Source organism: Cardiocondyla obscurior, linkage group LG07 (assembly GCF_019399895.1).
Source record: "Cardiocondyla obscurior isolate alpha-2009 linkage group LG07, Cobs3.1, whole genome shotgun sequence".
NCBI lineage: Eukaryota > Metazoa > Arthropoda > Insecta > Hymenoptera > Formicidae > Cardiocondyla > Cardiocondyla obscurior.
Genome location: NC_091870.1, coordinates 1,152,863 through 1,169,936, shown reverse-complemented (window position 1 = coordinate 1,169,936; position 17,074 = coordinate 1,152,863). Strand labels below are relative to the sequence as shown.

At 43.5% G+C, this 17,074-nt stretch overlaps 1 protein-coding gene across 2 annotated transcripts in view; it reads left to right on the top strand.

Moving 5' to 3' along the window:
* The window catches only part of LOC139104132 (apoptosis-resistant E3 ubiquitin protein ligase 1), a 57,785-nt gene that overhangs the window by 33,281 nt on the left and 7,430 nt on the right, over positions 1-17,074 (top strand). The window contains exon 5 of one of the 2 annotated variants that reach the window (XM_070659381.1): positions 2,440-2,633. In XM_070659381.1, coding sequence (XP_070515482.1) covers positions 2,456-2,633 — 178 coding nt within the window. In that variant the 5' untranslated portion in view covers positions 2,440-2,455. Of the gene's footprint in view, positions 1-2,439; positions 2,634-15,786; positions 16,804-17,074 lie in introns of those variants that run through there. The other variant, XM_070659382.1, reaches the window with a different exon arrangement.

Sequence of the window (17,074 nt, the reverse complement as noted above, 5' to 3'; positions counted from 1 at the left end):
CGCACGGCCTGAAATAAGACCCTCGATCGGGACGTGAGATAGGAGGTCCGCGGATCGCGCAGCAGGTATACGCGGCTCGCCGCATCTCGGTCCGGCATCACCTTTTCGAGGGGGGGAAGGCAAAAGTAGTCGCAGATGCGTTTTGCGCGGCCAAAGTTTTTAACGAGGGGGACACGGCTCGATGAAACGTGTGATAATACCGCAGGAATATCATACTGTACCCGGCGCGGCTGCGTATATAATTTGCATGTTTTGCCGATCGTTCGCCCGCGGCCCCCGATTCTCCGAAGCCGCTCTCACCGTACCTGATCTACTTAATACATTATTTCCATCATATTTCAATTCGCTCTTCGATTCCGTCGGACGATACGGACGGTATTCCGATTCGATGACACGGTGATACGTCGACGTTCGACGTTCGGGTTGCATCGCCGAGATTTGTCGTACTTTGGAGCTTTATATTTTAAAATTAAAAAAAAATAATAATGTACAATCTACAGCTAAATAGAACGGTGTTATTAGTATCGATATTGTCGCGCCCAAGTCCAATCGAGAAGTCTCTCTCGAAATCGGAAAGACTCCGGCAGGTTCACGAGGAGCGGAGTCTCCGTGTCTCAGCGTTGCAGCGGATATGTTAGACGCAGATGTTCGAGGTTGTGTAGAACCTGGTTAACATAGAAAACGGCACATGCGGTCAAATTGGTACGAGCGCGCGACACGGTCAAATATACGCGCAGTCACCAGCCTACTATGCACGTTCGCGCCGGCGAACACGAGACGCGAATTGCAGCTTTCGCTGCGATCCCACCGATCTCAGGTGGGATTTACCGACTTTTACGCCTAGTACGACCGAGAACTCGGTCGCATTCGACATTCGACGGCGCGCATTCGTGGCGAGACGGCGGGAAGAGAGCGCCGTACGTGCACCTTTTCGTAACCGTTAATTTTGCCTTCTTCACCGAGTGAAGAACAAGATTCACCCATTATGCCCCGACAACCAATTTACTTCGTTCCAATGAACTTCGTTCCGCGTATCGAATCGGGAGCATCAAACTCGTTCCGGCGAGAATCCTTAACAACCGTGCAAAAAGGGGAACCGTCGTCTCTTTCATTGCCAGCGGGAGTTTTATTTCAATCACAATTAACTTTTTAATTAAACCGATTGAAATCTGTAATTTATATCGCCGTGCAGCGCCGGCGAAAAAAAAATTTATCCCCCCCCAACTGGCACGGTTTCGACTTTGCTAAAAATTATGAAAGGGTTAACTTAAAATCGATATAACATTTTATTTTGCAGCAAAAAATTTTATTTTGATGCCGAATTTGATGGTGAGGGTAAATTATAGATTAGGTTAAGATGAGCCTTATTATATTTTATTAATTCTTTCGTAATTTATAAAAAGAGTATTTTTCAATTTTGGTGTTTTATCAATTAAGTTTAAATCGAGTTGTTAAAAATTGAGAATAATGTCTCGCGATGTCGCCTCTGTAAGAGTCTATTGACGAATGTAACTTGAACGTCTGGCTTATCCACAGCTGGCAAGTGTCGCTCCAATTCCGTCTTTTTTCCCTCGCCATAGAACATATTAATTACATATTAATAATTTAATTTTATAATTTCAAAACTATCCTATCGCAGACATAAAATGCGATCCATATAAAAATACCAAGACGGTAACCAATTTATAAAATCAATATCACATCGCGGGAGTAAATTATCTAAACCCTCCTGCTTACGCAACATTCATAAAAGTCCAAAATCTCAGGAATCATTCTTTCATTGATCCAACATTAATTCACTTACTCAAAATACAGAAATTAATTATCGTGCGCACATTACAGATTTAATGAAACGTATAAATTAAATTATTCAGCATTTAATCCAACGCGCAAACACGCCTGGCATTGACATACAATAATTAATAAACGACACAAGGCAGAGGTGTCCGCATTACGCTGATCGGAAGTCGGCATTGTTCTATTCGCGCCAATATGAGAAATTCCCTATCCCGTATCTCTCCAGTCTGCCCCGATCCCCCACCTGTCGCTCCATCTGCAGTTTCCTCGACGGCGCACCGCTGTTGCATGCGTTTCGTTCCGGCGTGAAGCTGTACGCGGGGATCACTGTGGGTGCTGGAGGCCGCGCGCGGCATCAGGACGGCTCCCCGCGAACATGTGGTAAGCCGATTTTCCGGCCGGGACGTGCCCGATCGGCGGGGATCAGCTGATCGGCCGGTCAGCGCTTGTTTACAAACACCGCGGCGCACCTAACCTCCAAACTCGCGGCCGTGCTACCTGACCGCGGAATCGTAGACGCGGCCGTGGCCGCCGCGGGCCGCCGATGACGAGGCTCGCGGTTTCTGAACCGAAATGTGTCGTGCGCTGAAAATAATCGCGAGACGGCACCGCGACTAACGTCGTTATTCTACTTCGTTGCAGACGCACTCCACGGGCAATGGCACGATGGTCGACGGTGCTATCCGGGGTGTTCCTGACTCTCTCCATGGTCCTGTGCCTGGGGAAGCTGTTGATGCTCGCCGCGGGGACCGGAAACAATGGAGAGTTCACAGAGGCGGACCAGTGGCTTACCGAAAACGGCCTCACTCAGTATCGCACGCTCTTTAAAAAGCAAGGTAAGTGCCCGTTTCGTTACTGTAGATTGTAGAAAAGTCCCGGCTGGATTGCAGAAGAGTCGCGCTTAACGCGAAATTATTTCTGCGCGCATATTATTCTGGGATAATTAATATTTCGTTCAGGGTTGCGTCGACAGTTGGTCAGAAAAAGTCTGCAAGCGGCTCGTCCACGCGTTGCGTGTGAGCGTGAGTCGTGCTCTGCGACTTAATTTATCCAAGAATGTGCACACGCTTGACATAGATGACACAGTACATTAACGCGATAATTCTTCAATTCACGACTGACGTTGCGTCACGTTAATTGCCACTCGTTGATCGTCATTGTACGTCATTGTAGTTGTGTAATTTTGCACCTCGCTTGATAGAGAAATTATTTGTGAGGATCTTAATAGTCTGAGAGCATATCGTAACTGCTTGTAAGAATCGTATATTTTAATGCAGTCATAAATTACACCAGTAAGATGATTATATATCGTAGATTTAATTATATTACTTCTCATGGGGGTTTTTTCTTTTTTTTTTTTTCTTGCGATACTTTTACAATTACCGCCGATTGGGATCTGTAACGAGATGATTAATGAAGATCATATTTGTCATATTATTTTCACGTTATCGCGAGCTGCTGATGTAAATTATATTAACTACCGTCGCGAGTGCATAAGATGATAACGGACATTTATTATTTTGACGTAAAGATTTATCGTTCGGCACAACGCCAGTTCCTCCGCGGGCATCATTCCGGATACTATCGATTACCACCGGCTTGCCAAATTTGATCTGCCTTTGTGATGAGCCGCAGCTGCTCCTTTCAAGCAGACTCGGCGCGTAACATAGATATCATCCTGAAAAAAAAAAGAAAAAAATTCTCCCGACTAAAATTTCATTCGCGCCCTGCAACATTTAAAAGCGTATGCACTAATTTCGCGGCGCGGGTTATTAAAATTCACTTCGAAACCAACGCCCGCAGTTCCACGTATACGTGGGTATTATCAGCGGAAAAGTAATTTACAAGTTAAATCTTAATTTAATCCATCTCGATGAATATTAACGGTAGCGTCGCCACTGATGGAAGATCGCGGTCGTAACCAACGTCGTTCCAGAGAGATTAATTACCGGGATTCGGAAATTTCAGGGTCATCTGAAACGAGGCCCTGACGACTTGGTGGATTTACTCGCGGGGAAAGGGGGCGAGATTTCGAATCTCTTATCGTCGCGACGTCCTCGCGACGTTCTCGCGCCGTTCGATATCGCGAAAGTTGCCCGCGGCCTTTTTTTTTTTCCTTTTTTTATTTTTTTTTTTTCCAAGCTGCGTCCCGGCGGTTAAAGATTCGATATTCTGATTGATTTGCCAAAGTTCGCGAGTGGTTGTTACAAGGCGGAAGCGCATCCGTGCTCCATTAATCTCGCGGAATGAGCTGCATCTTGGGTAGACCTGAGATTAATCACCACGCATCAGCGACGATATACGGATCGCTGTTGAGATTTTCGTTTTTCCGCAACGCCTTCCACGCGGTCTTACCTAGCGAGCCCCGGAAGGAGGCCGTTGATAAAGCGATAAATCAGCCGCGCTCCTCGATCTTTTATCATCTCGACAACCAAGAATATCAAGCGCTCGCGCGGGGCGCTCTCATTGCTCGTGGACTTTGCACGTGTCTTATTCCGATCGGCGGCTCACAAAAAGCCTATTCATTTAATCGCGTATTAATGACGGTCAGCTTGACATCGGCAATCCGCGCGTGCGATTTCTGTCCGTGCATATTAGTTGGAGAATTATCGCTTAGCCGACGAGACGAAAGTCTTCAACGCGCGAAATTTTTGAAACAAAATGTCTCGATAAATATATCAATTTTCTGGACAATTCACGAATAACTACTATAATCTTTCTTGAAATTAAATTAGCGCGTACGCGAAATGCGAATACGGCAACAAAAAGTTTCGGGTGGGCAAAGTTGCCGGCGCTTCTCCACAATTCGGCAAACATTTCTCGGGTATCATTGTTATTATTAAACCAAGTGCCTCGCAAGTATTCTCGATTCAGTGTTTAAAGCGTGGCGTACTTTGGACGTGAGCTTTCGGTGGTCCCGGGACCGCAACCGCCGGACGTTTTGCGGCGAAAGAAAACTAGAGCACCGAAAATTCTATGGTCCATCCGGTGAATGCAAAATAGCGCGGGAGCCTTGAAAATAAATAATAAATGCACGAGCGGCATTCGGATCCATTGATCCGCGGGCGAGTGCATGTCGTCGGACATGAACTACCACACCGTTTCGACCGCTTTCAGCGATCAATTTCGCGTCAAAGTATGTTTACAAGCTCCTTCTGCAGGCTCGTAGAAGCTTGGTTTGCTCGGGCACTTGATAGCGCGAGCCACCGATCGCATTGATATCGAGGAAACCGCGAGTAAATTAAAATCGAAAGAAATTAAGAGCATTAATTATCGCGATGTTTTAATTATTACGCATACAGTCGAGATATAAATTAAAATTACAAACGTTATCGGTATAATACCGTGTCGGTGTTCAGTGTTCTCTTGACAAAAATTAATCGAAGATCGGCTCTTCATTATTTTCTTCTTGTTATTAATTAACTCCGCAACGAAATCGCGCTATTGATTCCCGTTACTATCTCTCTTGAATACCAAGGTAATATATTGCATTTGTTAACTCGATGTAATTTTAATTATTTATGTATAGTGAGCATCGTTGTAATTAATGATCGTAAATTAAGATTGCATCACGTTCGAAGAATCTGATAAGTCTGAATATGTTCGATATTTTTACACCATTCGGTTTCGCTACTTTAAATAGCTGTTACTGTAGAAGGGACAGGTTGCAATAAACAAAAAAAAAAGAGAGAAAAAAGAAATGGATCGAACTCCAATTTCCATCGACGAGCTGGGCCAAAACCAATATCGCAGTCTGCTCGAATGATGTTTCGATGGACAGTTGGATACTATTCTGTACTAAAGTAAGACATTCGAATCAAACGTTTTTATTCCACGAAATTACAATCTATAAAGCGTTACCGCCCGAAGTCGCCAGTAAATGAAATAAATAATTATTTTATTTGAAGAATTAGAAAAACTAAGTGTGCATTCAAGCCGCAATTACTTCGGGCAAATCTTATTCGACTGTAAAAAGAAAAAAAAGGAGAAATAAGAAATATTTAATTCCACTTCTTTAATATTTCATCTTATCGACTGTATACACGTATAAAATCTGAAGTAGATATAAATGCAGTTTGCCTCTTCAAAAGTCGAAACTCGATTTTGACAATTTTATTTCGTAGAAGATATCTGGTGGAAACGGGAAGCTCTCCAAAACGCGAGATTCAGTTTTGTAAATTTTATTTCGGAGAAGACATCAAATACCTTGTTTTCCATACAATAGTTGTAAGCCGGCAGCCCGAGATTTTTGCGAGGTAACTCGCGTTCGTTCTACTTAGCGTGAGTTTTTTTTTGTTTTTTTCGCTGTTGTTCCTCACTTCTTAGTGAAATGCATCCTCCGTACCTGGCATTAAAGTTCTTATCCGCGAAAGCGTTCTATTCACAATGTAGAGAAACTCGGGGTCGTGTCATCTTCAAAAGTCAAATATCGAGAAAGTTAATAGCGTAATGACGCAGCTTTTAAGTAATTAACGTTGAGTTCCCCAGGCGAAGTTTTCGCTTCGCTTTTGTCCTCTTAATGCCCGGCGATTTCTACGCGGGAGCTCGTCGCAGAGGTGAGCGGGAAAAATTTTTTTAATACCGTGAAATTGCGCGATCGCCAAATTGCAGCGTGTAATTTTCGAGTTTCACCACGTCGATGAAAAGGCATTATCCTTCAAAGGAATATAGCTCGAGAAAAGCTCCCGACGTCTGCCGTTTCTATTGAATCTACTTTGTTGTGTAAGCTCGTTCGTAAAGTGGATTCATCCTACGTCGCATCCTTCGTCGCGATGTTACTGAAATATCCTGGAGAGAGAATGGAACTCGCGTGACGTACGTTTCGCTTGGTAGGGCATCCCCGACAATTGTTCGATTTTCGCGAATGTCGATTTCAATCCAGTCACGTGCCCGACAGTGCTCTCACATCGCCGACGCATCCTCGTTGAACCGCACTGCTTTTCAGGATGCATTTTACATGACTGTCGCGTCCGTTTATATCATCGGTTTAACGGAATTCGTTATTCATTACGGCAAAATACGATAGGAGAGTCTACGATGACAAAGTATATTATTAATTTGAAAATTTGAGGAAAAAGAATTTGGGTTTTTTTTTTCTTTCCTTTTTTTTGCGGCCATATATATTCAAACTTATTTGAATAACCAGTCTGAAAAGTCAGTCGGTTATTTCTTTATATAAAAGCATTTTTCTTTCGTTTATACAGAGAAATAACCCGGCTAAACTTTTCCAGCATGTTTGTCAAGTCATTTTATATCAAGGCTATATTGTATATGTATGCTGCATATTTAGTAAAAAAAAAATAAAAAAATAAAGAAAACACGTCAGACGTGTTGGAAAAGTTTAGTCGGTTACGTGGAGTATTTCTTTAGCGTTATATTCGTTGCCAATATAGAACAATATGGTACACTTCACGAAATTCGTTTTTCACGTCGTGAATTACATTTTTCATCAGCTTGCTTTTTGAAATTCCACGTTCTTTTTTTTTTTTTTTTTTTTCTAAGTCCAGGGTTGATTTTTCGATTAACGATGTGTGTAGCAGTCGTGTACAAACGCACCACGTGGAAAAGGGAACGCGATGTGAAGCGGGTCGCGAGGGTAGTTAAGTGCGGCCGTGGCGCGATGACGCCTCGAAGATGGGAGAGTCGCTTGGAAGACGATAAGAGTAGGTCGACGGCGTGGTGTCTCTCGCCGGAGGGTAGCGTCAGAGAAGGGTGGCGTGGCCCTCCCGCGCTCGTGGTGGGGTTGGCGTGGCGCGGAGGGTTGGCTCCGGCCGCGTAATCGCATCGCATGCAGTGGCCTGGCGTGAGTTCGCGCGAGCGCGTCGCATCGGGAATCGCGAATCCACATCATCGTAGAGTCGTTTGTTTGAATCTAGCCTCCCTCGAGGCTCACGCAACGCGTCCCATAGATTTTTCTCCCCTTTGAATTCTCTTTCGTCGTCATCGTCGTCTCTCTCGTCCTCTCTCGTTCTCCCTCCTGCACTCACGCACGTGAGACATTATGCTCGCGGCCGATGAGCGCGTCACCCACGATAGAAACGGCGTCCTTATCAACGGCGAGGCTGCGAGCAAGTCCCGTTCCGCTGGCCGCGCGAAGAGCCTTTGACACCCTGGCCAGTCCGACTTTTAGCGCGACACCGTCACCAAGGAAGTCCAGTCGGTCGTGAGAACGACCTGCATCTTCGAAAGGTGCAATCGAGAGCATCTTCGTCCCCCCACCTCTCGCCTCCTCCGGTGTTCAAAGCCTCCGTATCTTGTCCCGACCTAAATCTCACAGATCTCTTATCGCTCGAACGAATCTCTCGTCCTCTTTTGCAAGAATTATTCTCGCGAATGGAGTGATCGGGATCTCGTAAGTGTGAACTTCCTCGATGTGAAGTACGATCTCTTTACCCTTCCCCCTAGTTCTTCCCCTTCGCCTCTCGTTTTTCTGTCTGCCTCCTCGGAAACAAATCGTCCTCCTCTACTTTTCGTTTGGCGCCGCTGGAAATCACGATAGCACTTGGAATTGAATTCGAAAGTTCTCCGCGGGGGAGAGATGGAAGCCGCCGTCGGTTTGAACCGTAAGTTTATCACTGCGCTCGCCGCCAACATTCGTTCATATCAAACAGCGCGAGCGCGTACTTCTTCACGGTACATGCCATACATTTTCCGCATTGGTGACACCAAGCCGTTAAATTTGCACTCCACAAACTTGCCGCAAACATTGCCGGAATTAATCTCGGTGAAGATTCCGCTTCTTCATTCCACGTCGCTTCCCACCCTCTTCGAGGCTACATGATCACGTCGTAACGATTGATATCAAAGAACGTAATCAAATTTTCTCTACCCTTTTTTTGCCTCCCTCAATTTATTTTGTCCTCCCTTTCCTTTATTTTATCGTATTAATTAACAAATTTACATTGTAATTCACATTTTGTAGCACATTATTAAAATATTCTGAAAGTGAACGAAAATGTAGGACAAGTAAATTACCGCGTATATTATAGCTTCGTTTAAATTTATTTGGAGCGACAATTTCGTACTTTGTTTCTCACTTTTTCGAAGGTGTAAAAATAAACCGTAACGAATATTTTTCAAGACATATTTTTTTTTAACTTTAAAAAAATTTTTTTTAGTAAAGTACTTCACGGGATGCGCTTAAGAGAATATTTAATTCGCGTCACGATTTGTCTTTCGCGATAGCAACGATGCATATAAAAGTTCCGTCACAAGTAAGCAGCTAATCCTTTTATTGTTTTTGATACCGAGACCGTATTTAAGTCACGATCGGCGGTTTTACTTTGAGAGAAGCCCGAAGGTTTTTACGCAAATCCGAATTTCCATGTTAAATTCATTGCGAGGTGGCACCGGACGGCGGTGCAGGATCTACGCGCGGTTGAAGTTGAAAAAGTTTATTAGCGGACAAGAAAAGGGGAGTCCGTTTCGGATATCGATTGACTCGACGTCACCGTCGTCGTCAACTTCTGGAAGCCTACGTTGTTTTCGTCCGGGACGTGCCAAAGAAAGATCACGTCGCTATTCCGTACTAACGTCGCTGTTATGAAACAACTCGGTAGTCGTTGCAATTTTATTAGATCCAAACGACGGTGCATCCACATCCGGAACGTCGCGACTTGCCATTCGCGTAACAAACTCGATCGTTTCGTTTCACTACGTAGTGAAGGAAACCTCTCCGCACTCGTATATTCTGCCTGGAATCTTCCGCGATTCGCGCACGCACGGAATTTTTCCATATTATATATTTTTTCTTTCCTTTTTTTTTCCATTATATCCTTAAGACTGAAATCGTGATTATAAACCGTTTGGAGTCGGAATAATTCAATCTAGAATCAAACCGATGGAACTCAACATGACGCACGTACATGCGGGATACGCGCGGCTGCTTGTAACGATAATTAATGCGGAATCCACCGTACTTCCGCGCAGGTATACTATTATTAACTTAGAACACAATTAGTTGCAACGTAATTTACTGTTATTTTCGAGGCCGAAAGGCGGAATTAGCACTGAAACCCAGTGGTTGGATCTGGTACCGTTGCAATAGCGGCTGCAACCGTTCAATAGGATCGCGTTTCCCGTCATCTTCCGTATTGTCGGTGCCCGTGAATTTATGCGGAAGCATTCTCTCATTATGATGCATGCGCTTACATTATAACGCGGGTAACGAGAGCCGAGGCTAGCTCTCTCTCGCCAGTCAACGGAGTTCGCGATGTAGATTAACGCCTCGCAAAACGAATGAGATCGATCCTCCCGAAAACTCGGCATTGCGGCGAAAAACGTATAATCTGCTCCCCTGCCTCGGCCCGCGTTTGTTATCTTGCCAGTGGAACTTCCTTTATCTGACGTATTCGAGACGGCGAATAGAAAAAACTATTTCGAGTTCGAAACGCCCCCGCGGCATCGTTTTCCCTACCGTCGTAAAGCCCATAAGTGTAAAACCTGGCTCGAGAACTTTCAGCGATTACCTTCGGCCGCGCGGCCGAGATAACGCCGGGGACTGGCCGGTTTAATCGGGACGCGAGCACGAATTAAGGGATATAAGGGATAATATGGTAGATTTTGCCGCACGCGAAGATCGATTTTTCGTACGTTTACACGCGATGTTACATGCGAGTGTAATATGTAGGTGGAAGGAAAAGTATCGATCATCGTCGGAACGACCTCAACCTTCAAACCTACCGCGCCGGAAAGCAACCCTTTTTTTAGGCCGCATAAAGAATTTCTGCCGGCGTATCGGCGCCTGTTATCTTAATCGCCAGAAGCCCACGGTCGCAAAAGCATTAGAGCGTGTAGCCGTGTCAACGTCAAGTTTCACGTAAGCGCGGAAAGGTTTTCCCAGAAAGGTAAAATATTAGAGAAAAAAAAAAAAGAGAGAAAAAAAAATGTAAAATTAATTGGCAAACTACGGATCGTTTTTGTCGTACGTTTGACATTTCGTAATTACTCGTCGCTGAGAGGTTTTTCCTCGGGGTAAATTAAAACGTCTCTCTCATGTTCGAGGCGCGGCTAAATAGCCACGCGAAGCCTTCATAAACGCGAGGATTATCCTCATGCGATCGCGAGCCACGCGTACAAGTCGCTGGCGGGGCCGTAAGTCGAATTTTCCAAGAACGCCAGGGCGAAATGGTGCGGAAACGCGAATGTGGGATACGGGCTCAAGCGGCTGGAAGCCATTTTGCTCAGCCTGATTACACAGTATAGAGAATTGCAAATTAAATCCGATCCGAGAGTCCGCGTGATTTAACGCCAGGTCCTTCCTATCCGCCAAGTGTCATCTAAATGCATGAGCCTGTTAATTGCCTCGGCACGACGGTCGTCCGGAAAGTCGTTATCGGCGCAAGATCGCGCGGCGAAATTTTCGACGATCATACCGCGGCGATATTCCGCAGCGAGCATCCGGATACGGGGACGCGCGATGGTTAGCCGTAACGTGCGGTATAATGAAATTGTTCCTCGCGGTACACCTTGATCCACTTACAAGAAAAGGACAGGTATAAGCGAAACGATTATCGGCCGCGCCCTAGACACCGCGGAAATATCTATTCGCGCGCGATGCATTTTCCGTATCACTTGTATATTCAGAAAACCGGATTACCGCGAGCAAACTGGCGGATAACTGCTAGCTCTGGATTACTGCAAAACCAACGAATACAAATTACGCTTACGCAATCGGCGGGGTGCAGGCTCGTCCGTTCTCATCCGGCTTTCCGGTCCGAGATAAGTAACGAACACGGACGGTATTGTTATCAAAAGCGACGGCGGAATGGAAAACCATTTTTAATGCATTGAATGGAGATATCGATTGACGCGTGTCTTCCGTGGAATGAGACCTACATTCGCCCGTTGCATGTCTTTCCGGGCCTTATCGGATATTTTGCTCGACCAACGGGGAAGACCGTTCTTACGTTTTCTCCGCAAAATAAAAAAGAAGAAAATAAGATAAAGAAAAAAATTTATTGTATCGTAAAATTTTTCCACCGCGTCACTTTATTATCTTCATGCAAAATATAAGACATTAACGATTTTTCTTCCGTTTCTTTTTTTCTTATTTTATTTTCCGAGACACAGTAGTACTTTCGACCAACATATAATTCACCGACGTAAAAAGGACATTGTTTCACGTTCCGTGGACCAATGTCCGCCGCGCGGGCTCGATTACACTCCGGGGAATAAAACGCAACTAATTGAATGCGGTTGTGTATGGAAACTCTGCATTGTGCTCTGCATAATTGCATAACTCAGGAGTGTCGTCTGCGAGAGAGTTTCCAATTAGTTGGAGCCGTTGTTGTATTATTCTTACTTACTGCTATTGTTATCGAGTACGTGTGACGCCTTTTACAAGCCGCGTTCTTTTGAACGGGTCACTCTAAAAAAGTCACGGATGCGATTATTGACACAAAGGAAATCGTTCATGCATTTCGAGCCGAGTTTTTCCCAGAACGTTTTCATAAACTGACGCGAAAACCACGATAGTGCAAATTCTACTATTCTGCGTATTTAATTTTTCTTTTTTTCTTTTTTTTTTCTGGTTTACTTGTATTTTATATACCTGTGAAATAAATTAATCCAGTCGATTGCCGGACTCGCAAATACCTTGAAAACACGTAACAACGTCATTCGCAAAAACGGAAGCGTTGTTTTTTTTTTTTTCTTTCCGTCGTTATCGCAACAGCGATATTGTTTATAAGCCCTGTCGGATACCAATGGGACTTGAGCAAACGCGTGGTGCGAAATAAACCGTGGCGTATTTTTCTTGTTAATTTTTTTAACCCACTCGCGACGATGCGGTGGACGCAAATATTAATGAAATACGTGGGAAAACACGATAACTTTTTGCACACGGTAAGAAAAATATACATTCAACTATGCACTTGATATACGCTTTTTATAATTTCATGCCTCAGAGGTTGACAGAAAGTTTATTGCTTTATTAAAGTGTAGATTTACGCGGATTGTGGCCTGCAAAATGACGGTCCGTGTCGCGGGGAATAAAAAAACAAACAAAAGCCAACGGTTTATGAACATTTTTCAAGTTAAATTAATTTATTTCACGGCGTATAAAAGCGAGACAAATATATCGGCCTGTTAATATCGGCGACGGTGTAATTTGGAGTGAAAAATTTTGCGGGAAATGTTTCATTGCGGAGGATATATCGCGCGTCCCGGGGATATATATAAATTTCACGAGAGAATGAAATTTTATAATTGGCGGTCGCAATCGCGCGTGATGGACAAAAACAAAGGCGGAAAATGCCCGATCGATCTGCCCTATCTTTCGCGCACCGGCGCGAGCCTCTCATGCATAACCATGAGCAATATGTGACATACATATTGCCCCGATTTTCCGCGCCCTTCGCTCCACGAGCGTCGAAAGGATCGTTAGCACAAAGTACCGTCGGAAGGATATCCGTTTGAAAAGGTCAAGAGTCCCCGTCGAGATTGCTGCGCGACTTCTGCCTTCGTCCTAGTCCGGAAGTTATTTTCGCCGGCAGCGTAATGGTACACGCGATGGTCGCGGAAAAGTATTCTCCTCGTAAAACGCGCCCATACAACGTTAAATAACTGAATTATCGATACATATTCTCTCTCTCTCCCTTTCTCTATTTTTTTTTACCGTGATATATTTCCCCAAGTCTCTAAACGCACGTCGATTAAAGTATTTCAACCCTAAAATTACGATTTACGAACTTAATCATTTTATTCGTTAAAGATTAAAAATTAATTCGACTCTCGGAAGCTGGTCGTTTATCAAGAAAAATCAACATTTAAAATCATCCGATTCTCGGTAAAATAGTGTGAAAAATCCCACTTTTATAGTTAAAATCATCGGACTATTTTTACAGCCTGTTACCGATACAGGGGAAATATTTAACGTTGAACTCCAAGTCTCATAGCGCCCGTGGAAATAAAGCGCCTGAGTGAGAAAGTCTTTGCGGGCCGTCAGTCTTTTCTTACGGGTGTCGATTGTTACGAACGTTAAAAACGTTTGATATATTATTCAGCGCTACATCCGTTACAATACCGTTACACATTTCGCTTTAAATAATTCAGAGATCGGAGTTTATTGCTAGCGGGGTATTGACGCTCGAGCTTTATAACGCCGTTAAACTTTCTACAGCTCGTATATATCTATATAGTTCGGTCTATATGTATACTTGGATAACACATTATAAAATCGCATATCTTATACGTTTTCTGGGGAATTCCAGTTACGCGAATATGTACATTGTGCAGTTTTCTTTCTCTTTTCTTTTTTTTTATTTTCCTTTTCAGATTGCATTTGTTTAATCTCCACAATTCTTCGTGGCGCTTTTAGATTAGTCCGGCATCCACTAATGTAACCTATCCGAACAATTCTGATATACCGCGCTATTAAGCACGTGCAATATACGATTGTATTGTACAATATTACGAATATCGAAAATCGATGAAACCACATTACAATTTTTCATACGAAATATACATATCCGCTTGCATTACCATAAAATATTTATCATTCCAATCGGTCATCTATCACCGGGATCATTAAATATGTAGAAATGTTAAAATATTTATGTATGTAGCGACGGTGAACGTTTCAATGGAAAAAAAAGAAAAAAAAAAGATTTTGTATTTATCTACGAAGGACTGATTCTTAGCTCTTGAGAGGCACGCGCGTCCCAATCTCGATGTTCTACTCCCATATTTTTATCCACTCCCGCAAAAATTCGCTCGCGAAATGCTTTTTCTGCGACTATAAGTAACATTAAGCGATCAATTTTGCGCAGAAAACGCAAAGTGTGCAGAAAATGTGGATGCGATAACCCCGCTGTGACCTCGGGTGGACTCTTGACCCCCTTTCGAAAACACTTAATTTATAGTAATGTATGGTCACCGTGATTAAACGAGGATACCGTCCCCATTCCGTCGGCGATGTAGTCCTTAATATTATATCGTTTATTAGGCCATCGAGAGTATCTGACGGCTCGCGACTTATAGAAACTGGCCGGGTCGATTAGCTTCAACGGATATCCATCGCAGTTCGAAAACGACAGAAATCGACTCCCTTTGACTTTGTAATTGCACATTTCCATTTCCATCAAATTCGTGCAATCTAATTAATTGCACGTAGTTACAAGCTCACGCTAAACTACACATATAAGTAGTCGTCGCGCACGTAAATCGCTAGATAAAAGTAAAATATAATTTCTTTTTTTACTCGCAATTGTTTCAGCTGCGCTGGATGCGATTGAAAAATTGTAGCGGGGCAAAAACGCGACACGAAAGTATTTCACGTTGAAACTTTTGCGCGGCTGTGCAATCGACTTTCTAAATTAAATGATGAAACTTTAAGAATTTAAATTCTCGGGAAGTTTGGACATCACGTACTTCAACCGCTGTTCTTATTTCATAAATCTAATTCCGCTTACCGCGGGATAACAATGAGCCTTTAATTAAAGACCGGGCGCGCGATAAATTATGCGTACTGTTACAACAGATTATGCGCGGCAATTGTTACTCGGTGCTAAATTCTAATCCGTATGCTCATTATTTCTAACTGTTTATTAATTATTCGCATACAAAAAAAAAAATAAAAGACCTACGATTTACTTTTACAAAAGTACGTGCAACTCATTCGTGGTTTACGATTGTTTAAATTCACAATTGCATCGTATTTGCAGAAATTTCTCTACATTCTTTCTTCCTCGCGCGCAGGCATCGATTGTTTCCGGTGATCCATTTGCAAATTGCTAATTAATGTTCATCTGTGCGACTTCATTGGCTTTGTCTCGATCGCAGTGGCTTACATCATCTCAATTTGCTTTCACCTGCATCCCTATTCGCGAATCGCCGCAAATAATTGAAATTAATTGCGCTTCACCCCGTCTATTCTTTCATTCGCGAACGTACCGGAGGCAGCTATTGTTTGCTACAAAAGGGGGTGATTAATGTTTTCCATGTTGAATTAATTCTCGACGAAAACATAAACGCCTTTGTCTTCCCGATGTAGATTAAGCTCCCAATTTCTTTCTCTTTTCTTTTTTTTTTAATTATTTTTTTGTTTGTTTCGCGAAAGCACACCGTGCACCTTTGAGTACGTTCCAACGACGTGATTCCAGTGCTCTATGTCGCACAAAGGCGTAATACGCGGCGGAAAAAGTTAATGATATCCGTCATTTTAATCCTTCAATGTACATTGAGCTGATATGTCACTTTTTTAATTTTTTTTTTATTTTTATTTTAGCGCGAGACAAACTCGGTGGTCCAATTATGCTCATACGCGTCTTCTTTCAGCAACGAAATGAATATCCATTCACGAGCATAATCCGTACGATAATATAATCGCGTATTATTTTAAACCTAACATTTTCAACGAGGAAAATACGTGCGGTGCGTTAAATCGAATGATTTTTATTACAATTTAAATTCACATCAAATTAATTCGTCTCTATTTTATCCGGTAAATTCCCGAGGAAAACGCTCGAGATTAATATCCAGATTTTCGCCGGTCTAATGCCGCCAGTACGCGAGTACAGGTCGTAATTACTCTCGTTTCTCAGTGCCTCCGAACGCTCGTCCGACTCGACCGCGATTCCGCGAAGTAACGAGCGGTCGCGTTTCCGCGACGAAATTTCACCGCAACAAAATCTAGACGTAGCGTATACATCGTGCGAAACGCGATCTCATTCACTGCACACCCGCATTTACTCTCTATCGCCGATGCACACGCTCCCTCTCCAAATAAACTCAGTGTATCTCGATTTGAACGGAGTCCTTCAAAGAGATGCGATAATCGACAGCGATGCGACAACGGTGAGCGGAACGATGCACCGTTGAGAACAACCGTGAAGCTATTTAAGGGCGCCGTGAAAGGGAAAGGGAGAAATAGAGAGAGAGAGAGAGAAATTATGCCGGACAAAAATCCCGGCAGTCGAAATGGACACCGCGAAAATAAAGATTTCCTCGCCGGCGAAATATCATCCATCGGCATGTCGTTGCGGCCCAGCGGGAGCGCATCCTCCGGTGAGTAACCACTCTACTTACTGAGGACAAATGTCTGATGCGAATCTCGAGAGCCGGCATATAAACCATTTGATACCGCGCTGCATAATTCGCACTGACGTACGTGCTACAATAAATACGTCAGGCCTGCATACAATACCGAAACGCGTCCGGAAACGTATATCGAATTAAGCGTCTAATTTATTTAAAAAATTTACGGCGCACCTCGATGGTTCTTGGATCGAAATTTGTCTCGACGAATTTTTTTTTAACTAGGTCGAAATAAACTACG